The sequence below is a fragment of the Medicago sativa genome, chromosome 6, assembly GCF_051527215.1.
Source record: "Medicago sativa cultivar Bolivia chromosome 6, Bolivia_mono, whole genome shotgun sequence".
Classification (NCBI taxonomy): Eukaryota; Viridiplantae; Streptophyta; class Magnoliopsida; order Fabales; family Fabaceae; genus Medicago; species Medicago sativa.
Genome location: NC_140754.1, coordinates 93705303 through 93724299, shown reverse-complemented (window position 1 = coordinate 93724299; position 18997 = coordinate 93705303). Strand labels below are relative to the sequence as shown.

The 18997-nt window shown below is 32.4% G+C and overlaps 3 protein-coding genes across 3 annotated transcripts; all 3 read left to right on the top strand.

Annotated features, from left to right (window-relative positions):
- The first annotated feature begins 929 nt into the window (after positions 1-929).
- On the top strand, positions 930-1774 carry LOC146918350 (uncharacterized). The gene is made up of 3 exons (XM_085722040.1): positions 930-1022; positions 1105-1372; positions 1743-1774. Exons 1-3 carry the CDS (start codon positions 930-932, stop codon positions 1772-1774), a joined length of 393 nt encoding a protein of 130 aa, XP_085578166.1.
- Positions 1775-11904: 10130 nt separating this feature from the next.
- On the top strand, positions 11905-12969 carry LOC146918349 (uncharacterized). Its single transcript, XM_085720007.1, has 4 exons — positions 11905-12268; positions 12353-12481; positions 12572-12796; positions 12921-12969. The coding sequence occupies exons 1-3, from the start codon at positions 11942-11944 to the stop codon at positions 12767-12769; spliced, it is 654 nt and encodes a 217-aa protein (XP_085576133.1). The 5' UTR covers positions 11905-11941; the 3' UTR covers positions 12770-12796; positions 12921-12969.
- A 600-nt stretch (positions 12970-13569) lies between these two features.
- Positions 13570-15494, top strand: LOC146918348 (putative sulfate transporter 3.5). Its single transcript, XM_085722039.1, has 5 exons — positions 13570-13806; positions 14204-14385; positions 14493-14566; positions 14908-14984; positions 15191-15494. The coding sequence occupies exons 1-5, from the start codon at positions 13570-13572 to the stop codon at positions 15356-15358; spliced, it is 738 nt and encodes a 245-aa protein (XP_085578165.1). The 3' UTR covers positions 15359-15494.
- Positions 15495-18997: the final 3503 nt, after the last annotated feature.

Here is an 18997-nt window from a genome sequence, read left to right as displayed (position 1 = left end):
TTAGTAGAAGAAAATTGCTGTTGACACATTAGAGAAGGCTGTGACACACATGTAAAATACGTTTTTGCCCCCTCGGCAGTTAACTGACGAGGAATTTAAAATCCGGCTGCAGTTAACTGCCGAGGATTTCCTCGGTAGTTAACTGCCGAGGTTTTCTGAACATAAACAGAACGAACAGAAGCAGTTTCCAGTTTCAATATTTTGTTTCAAACACATTCAAATTCTCTCCAAAAGCACATTTTCACGAATTGCAAGCAAATCATCACCACATTATCACAAGTAAGTACCCTTAATCATTGCAATGTTAATGTTAGTTTGTTAGGTTTATTTTTTTTTTAAAATTAGAGTAGTTTGCATGTGGTTAGGTTAATGATGATTTGATGATTAAAATTGACAATTTGATGATTGCATGTGTAGTTTTTGAATTGATAAATGAATGTAGATGTTGCCTATGCCGTTTAAATTATAATGTGGCTTTCAATGGTGGCAAATGAACACAATTTGAATATGTTTTATACTTTGCACACAAAGTGTTTGATCAAATGCCTCAATGAAAATTATTTTGATTATTTAGTTAGTTTAGGTTATGGAAATGATAGAAGTGATGTTAATTATAGTTTGATTAAGTGTATATTGATTTTTTAGTGTATTTAGGTTATGATGTGAATGATTAAGTGTATAGAAATGATTAAGTTATGATGGAAATGATGGACATAATGATGATTGTATGAATGATTTTATTGTAAGTGTATAGAAATGATTAGTTTATGTTATTGATTTTATTGTAATGATGATTGTATGAATGATTTTAGGTTATGGAAATGATGTTGATTGTTGTTAATGTTAATGATTAAGTTATGACTAGTGTGTTTAATGTGTTTGATTATGTTATGGAAAATGATGTTAATTTATTAAAAATTTGTGTAGATATGGCCGATCAGGAGCCAATTGATCCATCTAAGATGATTGGTGGTAGGCGTGCTCAGACACAAAGCTACCGGAAGGAGAAGGAGAGGAGAAACGCACATATCCCAAAGAGGGGAAGAGGTCGCAGGGGGGGGATGGTTCAGGGACTTCTCAGCCTTCTGAGCTTCTCAGGCACAGCCTGAAGAGTCGCAGGTGGTTGACCCGACCCAGGCGGTGGAGTACCTGAACTATCAGGATCACCATGATGTGACTGATGGTGGGTACGACGAGCCAGAGCAGCCGCATATGCCAGGGGAGCCAGACGATGATGACATTGCTATGGCGGCTGCCCCGGAGGTGTTGCCTACGAACGCTCCCTTTCCTGGAGGACCGCAGATCATTGATCTGCTTCACTCTTATGCCAATCATGTGGCATTGCCACTTTGGTATAATAAGGATGACGTAAGTATTTTTTTTTTTAAATGTTCTTTCTTTATGTTTAATTATATGTGTGTTTGTTTAATTATTTTCTTTATTTTTTCTTTCTTGATTTAATATGTTTTCTTAATATGTTTTCTCCATTTTATATGTTTAATATGTTTAATTATGTGTGTGTTTGTTTAATTTTTATTAATATGTTTTATTTATATGTTTTATTAATATGTTTTTTTATATGTTTTCTTAATATGCTTTTTTTAATTTCTATATCAACTTTTATTAATATGTGATTTTCTTTATATGTTTTCTTTATTTTTATTTTAGCATTTATCAAGTTTTATATTTATTAGTTAAATGTTTACATTGTTTAAACTATGTTTATTTTTCTATTTTTTCAGTGCCGCAAGAAGCGTGTTGTAAAGCCAATTAATCATGGCCCCAAGATTTTGAGTCTCGGACGTCCAAACCCCAATCAGAGATGGTTTTGGGATCCGCTTAGGGCGAGTGGCTTACATGACTTGGTCTACTTGGGCTACGCCACTGTGCCTCACGCTTTGCTGATGACTCTATGCGAGAGGTGGCATCCCGAGACCAGCACTTTTCACATGCCTATGGGGGAGATGACTGTGACTTTGGATGATGTCGCATGTCTTATGCATGTCCCGATTGAAGGGCGGATGTTGGGCCACCGGAAGAAGATGCTGAGACATGAGGGAGAGGCACTATTGATGACTCACTTGGGTGCGTCGAGGAAGGAGGCAGAGAAAATCTGCAATACAGAGTATGGTGGATACATTAGTTATCCAAAGCTGAGGGATTTCTATACGACGCACCTTGGTAGAGCTAACTTGTTGGCGGATACAGAGGATCCAGAGGAGCTGGAGGAGCTGGAGAGGGTTAGGACTTATTGTGTGAAGTGCTACCTTCTATACTTGGTTGGATGCCTGTTGTTTGGGGATAGAAGCAACAAGCGCATCCAGTTGATTTATTTGACGACTATGGCGGACGGCTACGCGGGGATGCGTGCTTATTCGTGGGGAGGGATGGCACTTGCATACCTTTATGATGAGTTAGCTCATGCCTGCTTGCCCGGAGACAGACAGCTTGGGGGAAGCGTGACACTGCTCACTGTAAGAAAAATTAAATTTAAATTTTATTGTTTGTTAACTATTATTATTTTGTTATATTTTGTTATATTTATTTTGTTATATTTTGTTATATTTATTTTGTTTCTTAACTATTATTACTATTATTATTTTGTTAAATTGAAATTTTATTTTTTTAGTTAACTTTAATTTATTTATAACTGTGATTTGTATGGTTTGTGCAGGCATGGTTTTTGTCGCACTTCCCTAAGTTTTACACTGTTGATCCAAACCCGGACTACATTGAAAATTTACCGGTTGCAGCGAGGTGGACTCTTCAGAAGGGTCATGGAGAGGGGGCCACGTATCGGATGGCACTTGATCGAATTACTTTTGATGACGTATGCTGGAGGCCATACGAAAGGCACAGGGAGTACCAACCTTTCGAGGAGGTATTCTGGTATTCTGGCTGGATCATGTGCGGCGATATTAGGGTGTACCGTCACCTCCCGGAGAGGGTATTGAGGCAGTACGGATACGTCCAGTCGGTCCCTAGACCTCAGACGGATGTTGCAGAGCTGACACCGGCTGAGATTGTGCAGGCCTTCATCGACTTCCGCCCTCGCACGCTTAAGGCGGCTGATTGGGGTGAGCAGGCAGGAGAGCAACCATGGCGTATGGCAGAGGGCTATGTACGATGGTACACGGTTGTGTCTCACCCTCAGATTTTGCCACTTCTCCCGGGAGATGTTCCGAGGCCTCCAAACGAGGAGCAGATTGTTGCAGAGCAGTGGGAGCGGTACGAGGCGAGAAGTTCCCCTGACACCTATGACATGGTTAGCGGCGCTGTTGCCCATGCTGATCAGTTTTTGGGTCAGGAGGTGACGAGCATGACCCCTCAGGAGCTGTATGCGGCCTTGCAGGATGTTAGGCAGCAGATCGCGCCGATCATTACCAGGAGGAGAGCCCAGAGACCGAGGAGGAGGCAGCAGCAGCATCAGCAGGACCAGGACCAGCAGTAGGATTAGGACTGCTAGTATTTTATGTTTAGGATATATTTTTAGGACTTGGTGTTTATTTTCATGACATTTGGCCGTTTTGTTAGTACTTTCAGTACATTTGTTGTTACTTTGTTTCGATGACATTTTTTTATGACAATTGTTCGTTTCCGTATTATATTTTCAATTTCAATTATGTTGCTAATTTTCTTTGATTAGGTTTTATGGTTTGGCATTCAAACAATGTGTTTACAATGTGCAAAAACACATGTAACAGGTTCTGCCTTCAACAGGTTCTGCCTCCGTTGAATGTTGCATGAACGTCGATCCATCCGGCCATTGTTTCAAATCTACGCACATAGAAATTTAAAATAATCAATGAAAAACTCATTCAAACATTTCATCAAACACTTAATGTAAAAATTATACATAGACTCTAAAAAATCATAAAAATAACCCTAAAATGTAATTGTCTAAAAAAAAAATTAACGTAAAATATAGCAAAATTATTCAAATTATATTTACTCTTAAAATAAATCATATAGTCTTACTAAAATAAAATAAAAAATATAAAACACCAAATTAAAAAATAACCCTAAAATTTTTAAATTATAACATAATCATCATGCAAACATTTTAACAAAATTAATCAACTAACATCTAATCTAAAAATGATTTATAACATGTAAATCTAATTAAAAACTAAAATAAAAAATTATTTAAAACACCAAATTAAAATATAACCAATAAACTTTAAACTATAACATAAACATCATACAAACATTTTACTCTAAAAATGAATTATACTATGTAAATCTACTCAAAAACTAAAATAAAATAAATCTACTCAAAAACTAAAAAATAAAAACATTTATAACAACTAAAATTTTAAGTTAATAGCATTATAATTACTTACTTGTGATTTTGTTGAATAAATTTGGTTGGATTTGGTTGGATTTTTTAGAGAGATTTGTGAGAGAGATTTGAGAAAAAAAATTTGAAGATGTGATGAATAATGGAGATGAGAGAGCTTCTGCCAGACTTGTAGCAGAAGATCCTCGGAAGTTAACTACCGAGGAATTCCTTGGCAGTTAACTGCAGCCGGATTTCAAATTCCTCGGCAGTTAACTGCCGAGGGGGCAAAAACGTATTTTACATGTGTGTCACAGCCTTCTCTAATGTGTCAACATCAATTTTCTTAGTAGAAACATTAGAGTCATGAATACCATAAACTTTCCACCAATTTGTGGGATCAACATAATTAGGAGAAGTAGAATTCCATACATGGTTTGGGTAGGGGATCGAAATATACTACATTGACTTATAACCCCCATCTAAAACACGAATATGTGAATTTGGATGAATAATATATGAGAAATGATATTTTGACAACCACTATTTGATAATTTTTGGACAACTTTCTCTCTCATACTCACATGATGTTGTTATCCTCTCTCTTCCTTTTTCTCTCTCCATTGTTTTTGACCAATAAGAGGTGAGAAAACCAAAGTTATCAACAAAGTTCTCATTAAATGGATGTCAAAATATCATTATATATATGTTCATCATTGAATGTGTGTAAAAGGAAACATCACCATCTTAACCATTTATTGCAAGTTTGAGCTATATACCTATTAATTTATTCCCTTCAGTATGTCAGTAACTGAAATAGAGTGGATGCGTGTCACAAGTCACAACCACACAATTGGTGTAATTTCAATTTTTGACCTAATTTTTTTTACCAAATGGTCCCCCCTTTCTTTTCTATGAAGAAATCAAATGGTCCCTTAAATTTAGCAAATGGAAAAATTAGGCTCTAAAATTGAAAAAATTCAATCAAATTAGTCTTTTTGTCAATCAATTGTAGAAAATATGGGTAGTTAAGTAAAGATCAATGAATTCTCTAAACAAATTTCTAAAAATATACTCTAAGTATAGGGATGACCCAATGTACTTGTAAGCATAAAATGAATATTAAATAAAGGATTTTAAGTGTGTTGACAAAGAAATATAAAAATTAAGAACAGTAAATGTTTAATTTTATTTGAGGCATGTCAGATAATAAAAATGGATATTACTTCGAGTTAGAGTTCGAACATTGATTTGTCAGGTTGTGCGAGTTTAATTCATTCCATTAGATTCAACCGCACTAGTGCAAGAACTTTTTTAAACAAATTTTTTGTTTCGTTAATAATATATGTTCAAAAATAAAATTTAATATAGACATTATTGATCAATTGTTAAATCTTGAAATAACAAAGTATTATTGAATTCTAACATAAATATAAATTACTTTTTTACTTTTACATATTTTTGTTGCACACATCCTGTCTTAGTATATTTTCCAACAACTAACATCATATTTAAAGAGGTCTGAAGGGAAAAAAATATTTAAGATACGTATGATCAATAAAATAGGTACATGAACTTCGAGTTTACAACTCTCCATTTAACTACTAACCAAGCTAAACGAAAAATGTTTATAAAATTTGACTTGCGAAAATATATTTAAAGCGAAAAATATTCGAGGACTAATATGAGGCATGAAATATAAGAGGCCTAAAGCCCTTGCTAGTGACAACCCCCTTAGGTCGACCCTGACTCTAAGCAAATTATAAACAATATGTCAACTCAACATTTTAGTCTTATAAGATATCAGAGAGATGAAATTTATTGACAATCTTTAATTTTAAATATTAAATTTGTGTTTTTGTAAGTTTGAAGGATCAAATTGCTCAACCTCCTCCAATTTCAAAGGACAAATAAAAATGACGTTTTTTCTTTTCAGACGGCCACTCACTAGGTAGAAACTGATATCAGTCACTTTTAATTCACCTGCTGCTGTTATTATTGTGTTGACTCTTCATGGCATGGCTTTACAAAACATGTAAGAGATGGAATATTATTTGGTGTTAAATCATAATAGCTTGTCGAAATAAATTTCATAATAAAAATAGCATTGATATATATAAAATTAAAATAAAGCTTATGTTGCAAATCAAAGTTGTCAATTTAAGTAGAGAAAACGAATGACAAATAAATTGAGATATCAAATGAAAGACAAATGCAATTGAAATTGTTATGCATTTCAAATATTCATGCAGTTTAAGCCATCTAATATGATTGGATATTTTTTTTTTTTTGAAAGGAATATGATTGGATAACTTGTATTTCGACTTTATAATTACACGATCAAGGCTTGTCCAACATGTTTAGATGCCTAAATAAATTTTATAGTAAAGTCTTTTAAAATAAATCAAGTTTTGTTGATCGCAAGAAAATTTAAACCAGGACTAAGAAGAATATGATATTCTCAAATTGACTAATTAATTTAGACAAACATATCAAACTAATTTGTCATGTTATATATTGTATATAATTAAATGAATCTTTTAGTCCTGACAAAAAAAATGAATCTTTTAGACTCTCTTTTGAGGGTGCATTTAGTTTGCACTATTAAATACATTGTCCCAACTTACACCACTAAAATAACCACTTGTAACAACTTAGACTAACTTGGAGCAATATTTTTGGTGGTCCAAACTAAACTATACCCTCTTTTGATATATCAATGGGCTATATTTGATATATTTGATGGTCCTTGGAGTATTTGTTAAGAAAGTAAAAACCGCAACTTTTAAATATTCAAAAAGTTGAATGTACATTTTCTCATCATTCCCTAAAAGAATATTTCTATTTTAATTTTGTTAACAAGTGATTTAAGGTCACTCTTTAGCATTTTTCATTAATAAAATAAGTTTAACAAGAAAAAAATGTGACAAATTGACATTATGATTCTCGTGGCCAAACAAATTATGTGATCAAGTCTAAAGAGATTAATATATGGGAAAACAGCTTTTGCGCAATTTTGGGCATATAATTTAAGTCCAAAGTTAGGCCTTGTAATATTGGTTGCAACTTACAATAAGCCAAGTTCATTTTGCTTCATTTCATACCTAATTTGAGGCCAACACACACAAAACAAACAGCTCTCTCACACCTCTAAAAAATGATGTGAAGGAGATGTTAAAAAAGAAAAGAAAATGAAAATGTGATGGATAATAATAGGGTAAAAATGTGAAAAGTTTCTTACCCAAAAAACGGGTGAAAAGAATAAAAATGTCATGGAAAAAAGATAAAAACGCACGTAAAAAATGATTTGACACCCTTGGTTTGGAAATTTTGCTCAACGATTATAATGCGATGGAGTTAAGTTTGTTTGGACACTTAACGTGGGCTTAACAAACTCACTCACATGTTAGAAAATTGATTTTCTGACATAGAATACTTCCTATTGACACAAGTAAATGACCAAATTACCTCCAGCGGTAGTTAACTACCTCTGGCATATGCGCCGGCAGTTAACTGCCGCTGGCTCCTCCAGAGGTAGTTAACAACCTCTGACTTTGCTGCATTTTATTGTGATTTTACGCGTTTCGGTCGAAAAATCAAAATAAGTCGAAACTTATTCAAAATTCTACGAAACTTTACAGACACCACTATAAAAATACATATAGAGGATGTGCAAAGTTTCGTAAAATTCTGAATAAGTCTCTATTTTTTAAATTTTTTCGACCGAAACGCGCAAAATCGCAATTGAAAAAATAAAAAAAATCGACACTTATTCGGAATGTTACGAAACTTTGCACATCATCTCTATGTATTTTTATAGAGGTGTCTATAAAGTGTTGTAGCATTTTGACTAAGTCTCGATTTATTTTGATTTTTCGACCGAACCATGGAAAATCACAATTTTTTTCAAGTGCGAGTTCGAAAAAGTGTCCTAGAGGTTGAACTTTTTCACGCTTTTTTGCACTCATGTTTAGAACAAAAAAATAACATCTCCCACAAAAAATTTGAATTTTTAGACAAGGGACAGATTAAATATGAATTTTTAACGCGCCTAAAATTTAAGACACGAAAACATCAAAACATCAACTTAAAAATTGAATTTTGAGCTGTTTTTTTGCAGACACCTCTTTAAAAATACATATAGAGGATCTGCAAATTTTCTTAGTATTTCGAATAATCCTTAATTTATTTTGAATTTTTTTACTGAAACGCTTAAAGTTGCAATATTTTTCCAACTGCGCGTCCGAAAAAGTTATATAGAGGTTGAATTTTTTCATTATTTTTTGTACACATATTAAGAACATAAAAAAAATACTTCCCACAAAAAATTAGAATTTTTCGACAACGGATGGATTAAATATTAATTTTTAATGTGTCAATAACTCAAGAAACCAAAACATCAAAACATCGACCTAGAAATTGAATTTTGATCTGGTTTTTTGCAGACAGCTCTAAAAAAATATATATAGGGGGCCTGTAAAGTTTCGTGAAATTCTGAATACGTTTCGATTTATTTTGATTTTTCGACCGAAACGCGTAAAATCACAATAAAAAGCAGCAAAGCCAGAGGTAGTTAACTACCTCTGGAGGAGCCAGCGGTAGTTAACTACCTCTGGAGGAGCCAGCGGCACTGCCAGCGCATATGCCAGAGGTAGTTAACTACCGCTGGGGGTAATTTGGTCATTTACTTGTGTCAATAGGAAGTATTCTATGTCAGAAAAGCAATTTTCCACATGTTATACCCAATACTCACACATGTTCAATTCAAAGAATTTCTTGTTTCACACGGTGTGCCAACTCTTGAACCAAGTACCTCAAGGTGGAAGAACAAGTCTACAACCAAGTTACTCATAGAGTTTCTATCGACCAAAAAAAGTCTCATTTACATTCCTCGGTTGGCACTTTTAAAGTTAAAATTGATGGCGTTTTTTTTCGAAACTAAGCTTATGGAGATGTAATTCGTGATGAAAAAGAGATCTAACATATGATTTCTTTTTAAGCCCCTTCAATATCTCTGTGTTGAAAAATATCCTTTAAAAATTATCTACTAAATATGTTAATATAAAATAAAAATGTCCTCCAAAGTTATATCTCCAATATTTTAAGGAGCCTAAAAAGACTGATCATTGATTTTTATGTCAGAATTGAGACCGGCAATATCCTCATCGTTGAAGTTTGGGTCGTTGAAAGTGATTTTTTAATGTGATTCCATTTATCACATCCTTTGTGAAGCTAACCACAATGTGATTTTCTTGCTAAGGAAGGCATGTGTACCACTTTTAATTTACATTTCCCTGAAACAATTTTGCCTTTATTAGGCATTGCGGTTAAGCCCTCCAAGTTTTTTTAAGGGTTGGGTAGTTTAAAGATTAGGGTTCAAGTCCTAACAAAGAGATGTAACAATTAAGATACTAACATTTGTCATTAAAAAAATCTGCAAGATTATAAATCTAGTTAATAAACCAGTTGTTTCCATTAAAAAAGAAAAAAAGGACCCCATTTACAAATATGTTAGATAACAACTTTAACTACCACCAAGTAACAATCTAACTAACTTTAATATTTTACACCGTTAGTTAATCATGATCGTTCAATCATTAAAGATGTTTGACTTTCATCACATCTACATTAATCACATCCAACTTGTTATCTATTACACTTAACATCTATTTATAGGACTAACTATAGTTAATTGACACTAAACTAACTTCTCTAACAACTTTAACTACCAGCAAGTAACAATCTAACTAAATTTCATTAGTTAAAAGCAAATAAACTTAATCTGAATTATACCTCAACACACCCCCTTAATTTGGAACAACAAACATTATTCCTAGATCCCATTTATTGACTTGTTAGAGCTACCTATCATTTTTCTCTTTGCTGATGCAACGTCTGTGCTTCTCATATAGCTAGACATGGCAACAATACCTGGTCCCCATGGGTACCCGCCCAAACCCACCCCGATTTGACGGGTTTTCCCCGCTTTGACTGGGTTTAGGTATGGGTTTGGGTTTTCCCCGATTTCAAAACACGGGTATGGGACGGGTAACGGGGTTATATGTACCCACCCCGAACCCATACCCATACCCGTCCCAAATGTAAAAAAATATTTTTTTTACCCCTTTTTATATAAATAGAAACACAATCCTAGATCATGTTATGTTATTTGGTTTAATAATTTCCCATGTTATAAAAATTGCCTTTGATTTTTAAAGGAGCAACCAAATCATTATGTTAAGGAAATGATTAAGGGAACATAATGCTTTACAAAATTGTCATTGGTTTTTTTATTAAAAAATACTTTTTTTTTATTAAAAAATAATTCACTGCGGGTACGGGGACGGGGATGGGATCCCCGAACCCGTCAGGGACGGGGATGAGGTTCGATTTCTCATCCTCGTTGGGTATGGGTAGGGTAACAGGTAAGTATATGAGAATAGGGTATGGGGATGGGGAAGGTAAAACCCGTCCCCACCCCGTCCCATTGCCATGCCTACATATAGCACTTTAACACTATCATATTTTGTCTGAATAGAACCACATCACTTCTCAGATAGCAGACATTAGATTAATGTTGAAGGAAGATCTTGATTCATAGGATACAATGTGTACACATTTCCATGTCTTGAGCTCCAATTAACTAATATAGTTAGTTAATTGGAGCTCTTTTGATGATTTCTCTTTCGATGACCTTATTCTCACCAAAATCAACTTTTGCTTTCACCACCGATAGTGTAATCCGCTTGAACATCTTTATCACACCATTGATGAAATTGGTGTTGTCGTTACAAGTGAGCTCTCTTTAGATATAGCGTTTTCTTAAGCTATATATAAATTGGCATTTGATTAAAGAGTATATCACTTTTCATGACCTTGGGTTCCACCGACTATTTTGTCTCTCTAATACCGATTATTCTGATAAAAAATAATATGACATTGACATTGGTACGAATAATAATTTTAAAAAATGAAAGTGATTAAATACAACTACATGTATCAGTATCATGTTGGTCAGTTGGTGTCACACACCAATATATCTGTTCGACGCCGAACACATGTTCAATCTAAAATGTCAATGCGACACAGCTTGTAACAAACAAAGATGGATTAGAGGGCTTCATATATTACACCTTTTTTTTTTGAGAGATTCATATATTACACCTACTAGCTGCTACTACAACATTTTCCTGTTTTATTTTTTTGGCGTTGTTGTTGAAATAAGTGGTGAAAATTTGGTTCTTGGGTTATGAGACTTATATTATGTATGGTCTGAAAATTATGGATGCATCAAATTTTATGGGCGATTTTGAGAAGTGTAAAATTTTCATAACTTTTATACACTTGAAATGACCAATATGCAAATGTAAAAAGTTTTAAAATTTGAAGTGAATATTTTATTTTGGATTTTGGCCGGCCAATTAGAAAGTGTAAAAAATTATGAAAATTTTGAAGTAAATATTTTGTACCGGATTTTTCAATATAGATGTGTAAAAAGTAAAAACTGATCAATCCATGTGGAGGGGAAAGGTTTGTTACTGGGCCTGGGCGGGTCATATCCCAAACCAAAACCAAAAGAAAACGAATGGAATGGTTTATTTAGGTTTAGGGTTAGGTTGGTATATGTGAATTCATTCATATTCCTTCTTTCCGTGTTTCAAAATGTCGATGGAATTGCGCGCAACCAAATGCTTGGAAGAAAGTGTGAAATCGGAACCGGAACAGCAACAAGAACAGAAACACGATGAAGATTCATATGAGGAGGATAAGCGGGAGTTCACGAAGGAGGAGGAGGAATATGAACTGAAACCCGAAGAAGAAGATTCTGATTATAGTGATTATGAGGAATACTGGTCCAAGTATGAGAACGACGACAGTCAACCTTTTATGTATAAGCGGCGTTCTGATGGTTGTGTGTTTAAGAACAAGGCTTGGTTGGATGGTGAAGCTAAAATTCGTGAGTATAGAGAGCTCTCTCGCGATCTGAGTGTAGGCATCTATCAATTTCAATTTCACTTATAAACAATCTCTTAATTTTGATTGATTGATTCTGGACAACACAACACAAAGCAGGCCTACGATGCTATCCCCTGTCCACCTGGTTTAGGTGGCGGTATTGGACCCCTCTATTTAAGCGATAAAGTGCTCTCTACTCTCGAAAACCTCTGCAATGTTGCTTTGAAGATTTACAATAATAAGCAGGTTGGTTCAATATTGTAGTATAGTATATGTTTGTTTATTCATTAACTAAACTAATTCTTCTTACTCATTTATTATTATTAATTTAATTAGGGTCCAACTTCAACTTTTGTGTTTCATAAAGTTGTCAAGTGTACCCATCCTGCTGGTACTTCTTTAACTGGTGGAATGCAGTATTACATTACTTTTCAAGCAACAGAGAAAGGAAAACCTGATCTAACAACTTTCCAGACTCATGTAGTTCAAGATGGTGATGAAGTTGATGTCAAAGAGTTTGTCATTAAAACCTAATACACTCCGCCCGCCATGATGGTTATGGTTAGTAATCATAACAACATATCCATCTTTTCATTTTACCATACATATATATACACGTTGCTGCTGCATTATATGTAATCACACCGGTTTGCCCCTAACCCTTAATTATGTATTCCTTTTGCAGGAATCTACCTGCCATGGATATGCTTGTTTTGGTTGCGTTGGAAAAATAATAATAATAGTGTATAGATTTTTAGTATTTAGACCCCTCAAATACAAAATATTTAGCAATGATATTAGAAAAGGGTATTGACTGAAAATTGACAAAATTACTCTCGTCGTCTTTTACTTAATTCTAGGCAAACATTTGGTTCTTTATCATTTTTTCAGTCATTTCGGTTCTTCTCCCATGTTTGTATATGAATTATATGAATTTTCAAGCTTCAAATCTATGATTTTCTTTTAGGGCATAACATATATTAAGAATGAGAGCTACATGAAAAGAAAAACATAGATTTAAAGCTTGAAATTCATATTCGAATATGAGTGAAAGACCAAAATGACATGAAAAAGAAAAAGGACTAGATCATTATCTAAAATTAAGTAAAGGGACCGCAGAAGCAATTTCGCGTCGAAAATAGAGTAGAGATATTTTCAGGAAGTGTAATCAGAAATTCAAGGTTTCAAAATCTAATCTAATGATTAGACGCAAATATAATCCTTTGACATAAAAATGTTCATTATTTTATGCTGATATACTTAGGCTTAAATTGATTTTTGCAGGACCATTTTCCAAGACGGCTGTGAATTACAATGCAGGATGTAAATCTGCAATGACAAATGTGGTTCAAGCAGTAATAATGGCTCTAACACTACAATTTTTGGCACCATTATTTAGCAACACACCACTTGTTGCTCTATCAGCTATTATTGTATCTGCCATGTTAGGGTTGATAAATTATACAGAAGCTATCCATCTCTTCAAAGTTGATAAGTTTGATTTTATTATTTGCATGAGTGCATTCTTGGGTGTGGCCTTTTTAAGCATGGATATTGGCCTCATGCTTTCTGTGAGTACTCAACTTTTCTTTTTTTTTTTCATTTAATTTCTCACTTCTATTGGTTTTTCCCCTTAACCCTAAAAAGAGTTGAATTAATGACAAAAATTAGAGATAGAAAAAGAAATCTTCTCCAATTTTGTTCGTACGTGTTACGACATTCAAATCAGAGACTGGAATTACTTTTTCTGTCTCTAATTTCTATCAAGAACATGGTTTTAAATTGCAGTCTGCAACAATAATTTCGTACATATAACTCTTGTTAGCATTACTCTTTTCGCTACTACAATTTAAAGCCATGATCACGAGATCAACTTTTTTTGGTACATAGAATTGAATTTTTCATAATTTAATTTCATAAAGTTTTTTTGAATTATTTTATATGTATTTGCAATCTAGGTTGGACTAGGTTTACTTAAGAGGACTATTATATTTAGCTAGACCACCAGCATGCAAGCTTGGAAAGTTACTTGATTCTGGTTTATACAGAGATGTTGAACAATATTCTAATGCTTCAACAATTCCAGGAGTTCTAATTATACAAGTTGGTTCTCCTATTTACTTTTCAAATTCTACATACCTCAAAGAAAGGTAATTAATTAAATCTTGAAATCACTTATTTGCTACCATCTAATGATAATCTATTGATATGTATATATTAATTTAACAATATAAAATTTCTTAAAATTGTGAAATAGGATTTTGAGGTATATTAAAAGTGAACAAAACAGTTCTGGAGATATGGTTGAGCATGTCATACTCGTTTTAACAGGTAAAAGAAAATTATATATGTTTTTAGTCCTTGTTGTTTTATTATATGTGTAACATGAAGCACGGATACTGACACGGATATCAGACACGACACGGATACTGACACTGCTAATAATTTGATAAAATCACATAATTCAGTGTCATTATGTGTCGGTGTCGTGTTTGTCCTTCATAGTGTGTGTAATAATCAGTTCATATTGCATATACATGTCTTAATACAAAATTTGTTGCTAATTTTATTATTTCATCACTAAGTTTAATTACAAAAAAAAAAATTAATCTGAATTTAATTTATCTGTCACTAATTAAAATTTGCCTTTTTTTTTTTTTTGTATTATACAGCTGTGTCATCTATTGACACAACTGCTATTGAAGGATTATTGGAAACAAAGAAAATATTGGAAATGAAAGCAATCCAGGTATCACATACATTTCATGTCTTTTTAATTTATCTTTAATATTTCCACTGCATTTAGTAACAAAAAAAACATTTCATGTCTTTGTTTTTAATTTAATTTTTTTTAGTAGTGTGACAAAGTTGATTTTGCATAAATAAATTAAACCACTAAATGAATTTTTTTTTTTATCTTTAGTTAATATATTTTTCTACCATATTATTATACAGATGGCATTAGTAAACCCTAGGTTGGAGGTTATGGAGAAGTTAATAGCATCAAAGTTTGTTGAAAAAGTTGGGAAGGAATCATTCTATCTAAATTTGGAAGATGCAGTGTTGGCATGTCAATATTCTCTTAGAACATCAAAGCCAAACAATAATGAAGACACTGTTTAATAAGAAACTATATACTGTCACATTCAAGTACATTAATAAACCAAAACTAGGTTGTACACACTTTGGTTGTTATTATCTTTTGTATCAATGTTGTATAACGCTACATTTTATGGAATTGAGAATGTGTTTGCCAAAATTACTTCGATCTTCTCATACTTGAAGCATATGGCAAGATTCATAGTGTTTTTTTTTTTTCATTATACTCAAAGAGTTATAGTAGTTTCAAAAAATTATTAATAAGTTCATCATGTTATTACATGTATTAAGAGTTGGTTTTATTTTTTGGAATAAGTAATAATATGTAACTCGAGAAGTAGAGTTAGCTAGACATCTAGCATTGCAATGAAAGACATTCTTGAATCATGTATAGTACTAGAAATTTGAAGAGCATGATTTCCCCTCTAACTTATTTGCTTCTTGTATTTAGAACGAGCGTTTTTATTCATAACGAACGCAATTTCACGAAAGTGTCTCGAATAAATTATCACGTTTTTGTTCTTTAACACAATACATGGTGTGGGTTGATTAAAAAGCAAGAACTTTGACTACAATTCAAAGTATACCGTCGTGATGTATTCAGGAGCATAGTCTTCACGAAATAAACCATTTTTCATTTAGAAATCAGATATGTGAACAAAAAATTCCCACATCCATGTTGCCTTGCTTGTTGGACATCTAAAGATCTTATTTCAAACCTATTTTTGTAGGCCTAAGACAAAATTTTAAACTATACCTTTTCAAAATTACCAAATTTTGACATAAATAACTCTAACAATATCATCATTGCCTTGCTTGTTAGATATCGAAAGGTCTTATTTCAAACCTACTTCGTATGAATTTAAGACCGGTCTAGCGTATTTTTAGGTCTAAAGAAAAATGTGTTACATTAGGAATTTTTAAAATCACAAAATTTTGACATATATGACTTTAACAATAAATTTCCTTCCTTTAAAAAAAACTTTAACAATATATATATTTAAATCTAATTTATGTGTATTATTGTCCTCAGTTTCTTAGTTGTTTTAGTAGAAACATTAGAGTCACGAATACCAAAAACTTTCCACCAATTTGTGGTATCAACATAATTAGGAGAAGTAGAATTCCATACATGGTTTGGGTAGGGGGATCGAAATATACTACATTGACTTATAACCCCCATCTAAAACACGAATATGTGAATTTGGATGAATAATATATATGTTCATCATTGAATGTGTGTAAAAGGAAACATCACCATCTTAACCATTTATTGCAAGTTTGAGCTATATACCTATTAATTTATTCCCTTCAGTATGTCAGTAACTGAAATAGAGTGGATGCGTGTCACAAGTCACAACCACACAATTGGTGTAATTTCAATTTTTGACCTAATTTTTTTACCAAATGGTCCCCCCTTTCTTTTCTATGAAGAAATCAAATGGTCCCTTAAATTTAGCAAATGGAAAAATTAGGCTCTAAAATTGAAAAAATTCAATCAAATTAGTCTTTTTGTCAATCAATTGTAGAAAATATGGGTAGTTACGTAAATATCAATGAATTCTCTAAACAAATTTCTAAAAATATACTCTAAGTATAGGGATGACCCAATGTACTTGTAAGCATAAAACGAATATTAAATAAAGGATTTTAAGTGTATTGACAAATAAATATAAAAATTAAGAACAGTAAATGTTTAATTTTATTTGAGGCATGTCAGATAATAAAAATGGATATTACTTCGAGTTAGAGTTCGAACATTGATTTGTCAGGTTGCGCGAGTTTAATTCATTCCATTAGATTAAACCTCACTAGTGCAAGAACTTTTTTAAACAAATTTTTTGTTTCGTTAATAATATATGTTCAAAAATAAAATTTAATATAGACATTATTGATCAATTGTTAAAACTTGAAATAGCAAAGTATTATTGAATTCTAACATAAATATAAATTACTTTTACATATTTTTGTTGCACACATCCTGTCTTAGTATATTTTCCAACAACTATAACATCATATTTAAAGAGATCTGAAGGGAAAAAAAAATATTTAAGATACGTATGATCAATAAAATAGGTACATGAACTTCGAGTTTACAACTCTCCATTTAACTACTAACCAAGCTAAACGAAAAATGTTTATAAAATTTGACTTGCGAAAATATATTTAAAGCGAAAAATATTCGAGGACTAATATGAGGCATGAAATATAAGAGGCCTAAAGCCCTTGCTAGTGACAACCCCCTTAGGTCGACCCTGACTCTAAGCAAATTATAAACAATATGTCAACTCAACATTTTAGTCTTATAAGATAACAGAGAGATGAAATTTATTGACAATCTTTAATTTTAAATATTAAATTTGTGTTTTTGTAAGTTTGAAGGATCAAATTGCTCAACCTCCTCCAATTTCAAAGGACAAATAAAAATGACGTTTTTTCTTTTCAAACGGCCACTCACTAGGTAGAAACTGATATCAGTCACTTTTAATTCACCTGCTGCTGTTGTTATTGTGTTGACTCTTCATGCATGGCTTTACAAAACATGTAAGAGATGGAATATTATTTGGTGTTAAATCATAATAGCTTGTCGAAATAAATTTCATAATAAAAATAGCATTGATATATATATATATATATAATTAAAATAAAGCTTATGTTGCAAATCAAAGTTGTCAATTTAAGTAGAGAAAACGAATGACAAATAAATTGAGATATCAAATGAAAGACAAATGCAATTGAGATTGTTATGCATTTCAAATATTCATGCAGTTTAAGCCATCTAATATGATTGGATAACTTGTATTTCGACTTTATAATTACACGATCAAGGCTTGTCCAACATGTTTAGATGCCTAAATAAATTTTATAGTAAAGTCTTTTAAAATAAATCAAGTTTTGTTGATCGCAAGAATATTTTAACCAGGACTAAGAAGAATATGATATTCTCAAATTGACCAATTAATTTAGACAAACATATCAAACTAATTTGTCATGTTATATTTTGTATATAATTAAATGAATCTTTTAGTCCTGACAAAAAAAAAAATGAATCTTTTAGACTCTCTTTTGAGGGTGCATTTAGTTTGCACTATTAAATACATTGTCCCAACTTACACCACTAAAATAACCACTTGTAGCAACTTAGACTAACTTGGAGCAATATTTTTGGTGGTCCAAACTAAACTATACCCTCTTTTGATATATCAATGGGCTATATTTGATATATTTGTTAAGAAAGCAAAAACCGCAACTTTTAAATATTCAAAAAGTTGAATGTACATTTTCTCATCATTCACTAAAAGAATATTTCTATTTTAATTTTGTTAACAAGTGATTTAAGGTCACTCTTTAGCATTTTTCATTAATAAAATAAGTTTAACAAGAAAAAAATGTGACAAATTGACAGTATGATTCTCGTGGCAAACAAATTATGTGATCAAGTCTAAAGAGATTAATATATGGGAAAACAGCTTTTGCGCAATTTTGGGCATATAATTTAAGTCCAAAGTTAGGCCTTGTAATATTGGTTGCAACTTACAATAAGCCAAGTTCATTTTGCTTCATTTCATACCTAATTTGAGGCCAACACACACAAAACAAACAGCTCTCTCACACCTCTAAAAAATGATGTGAAGGAGGTGTTAAAAAAGAAAAGAAAATGAA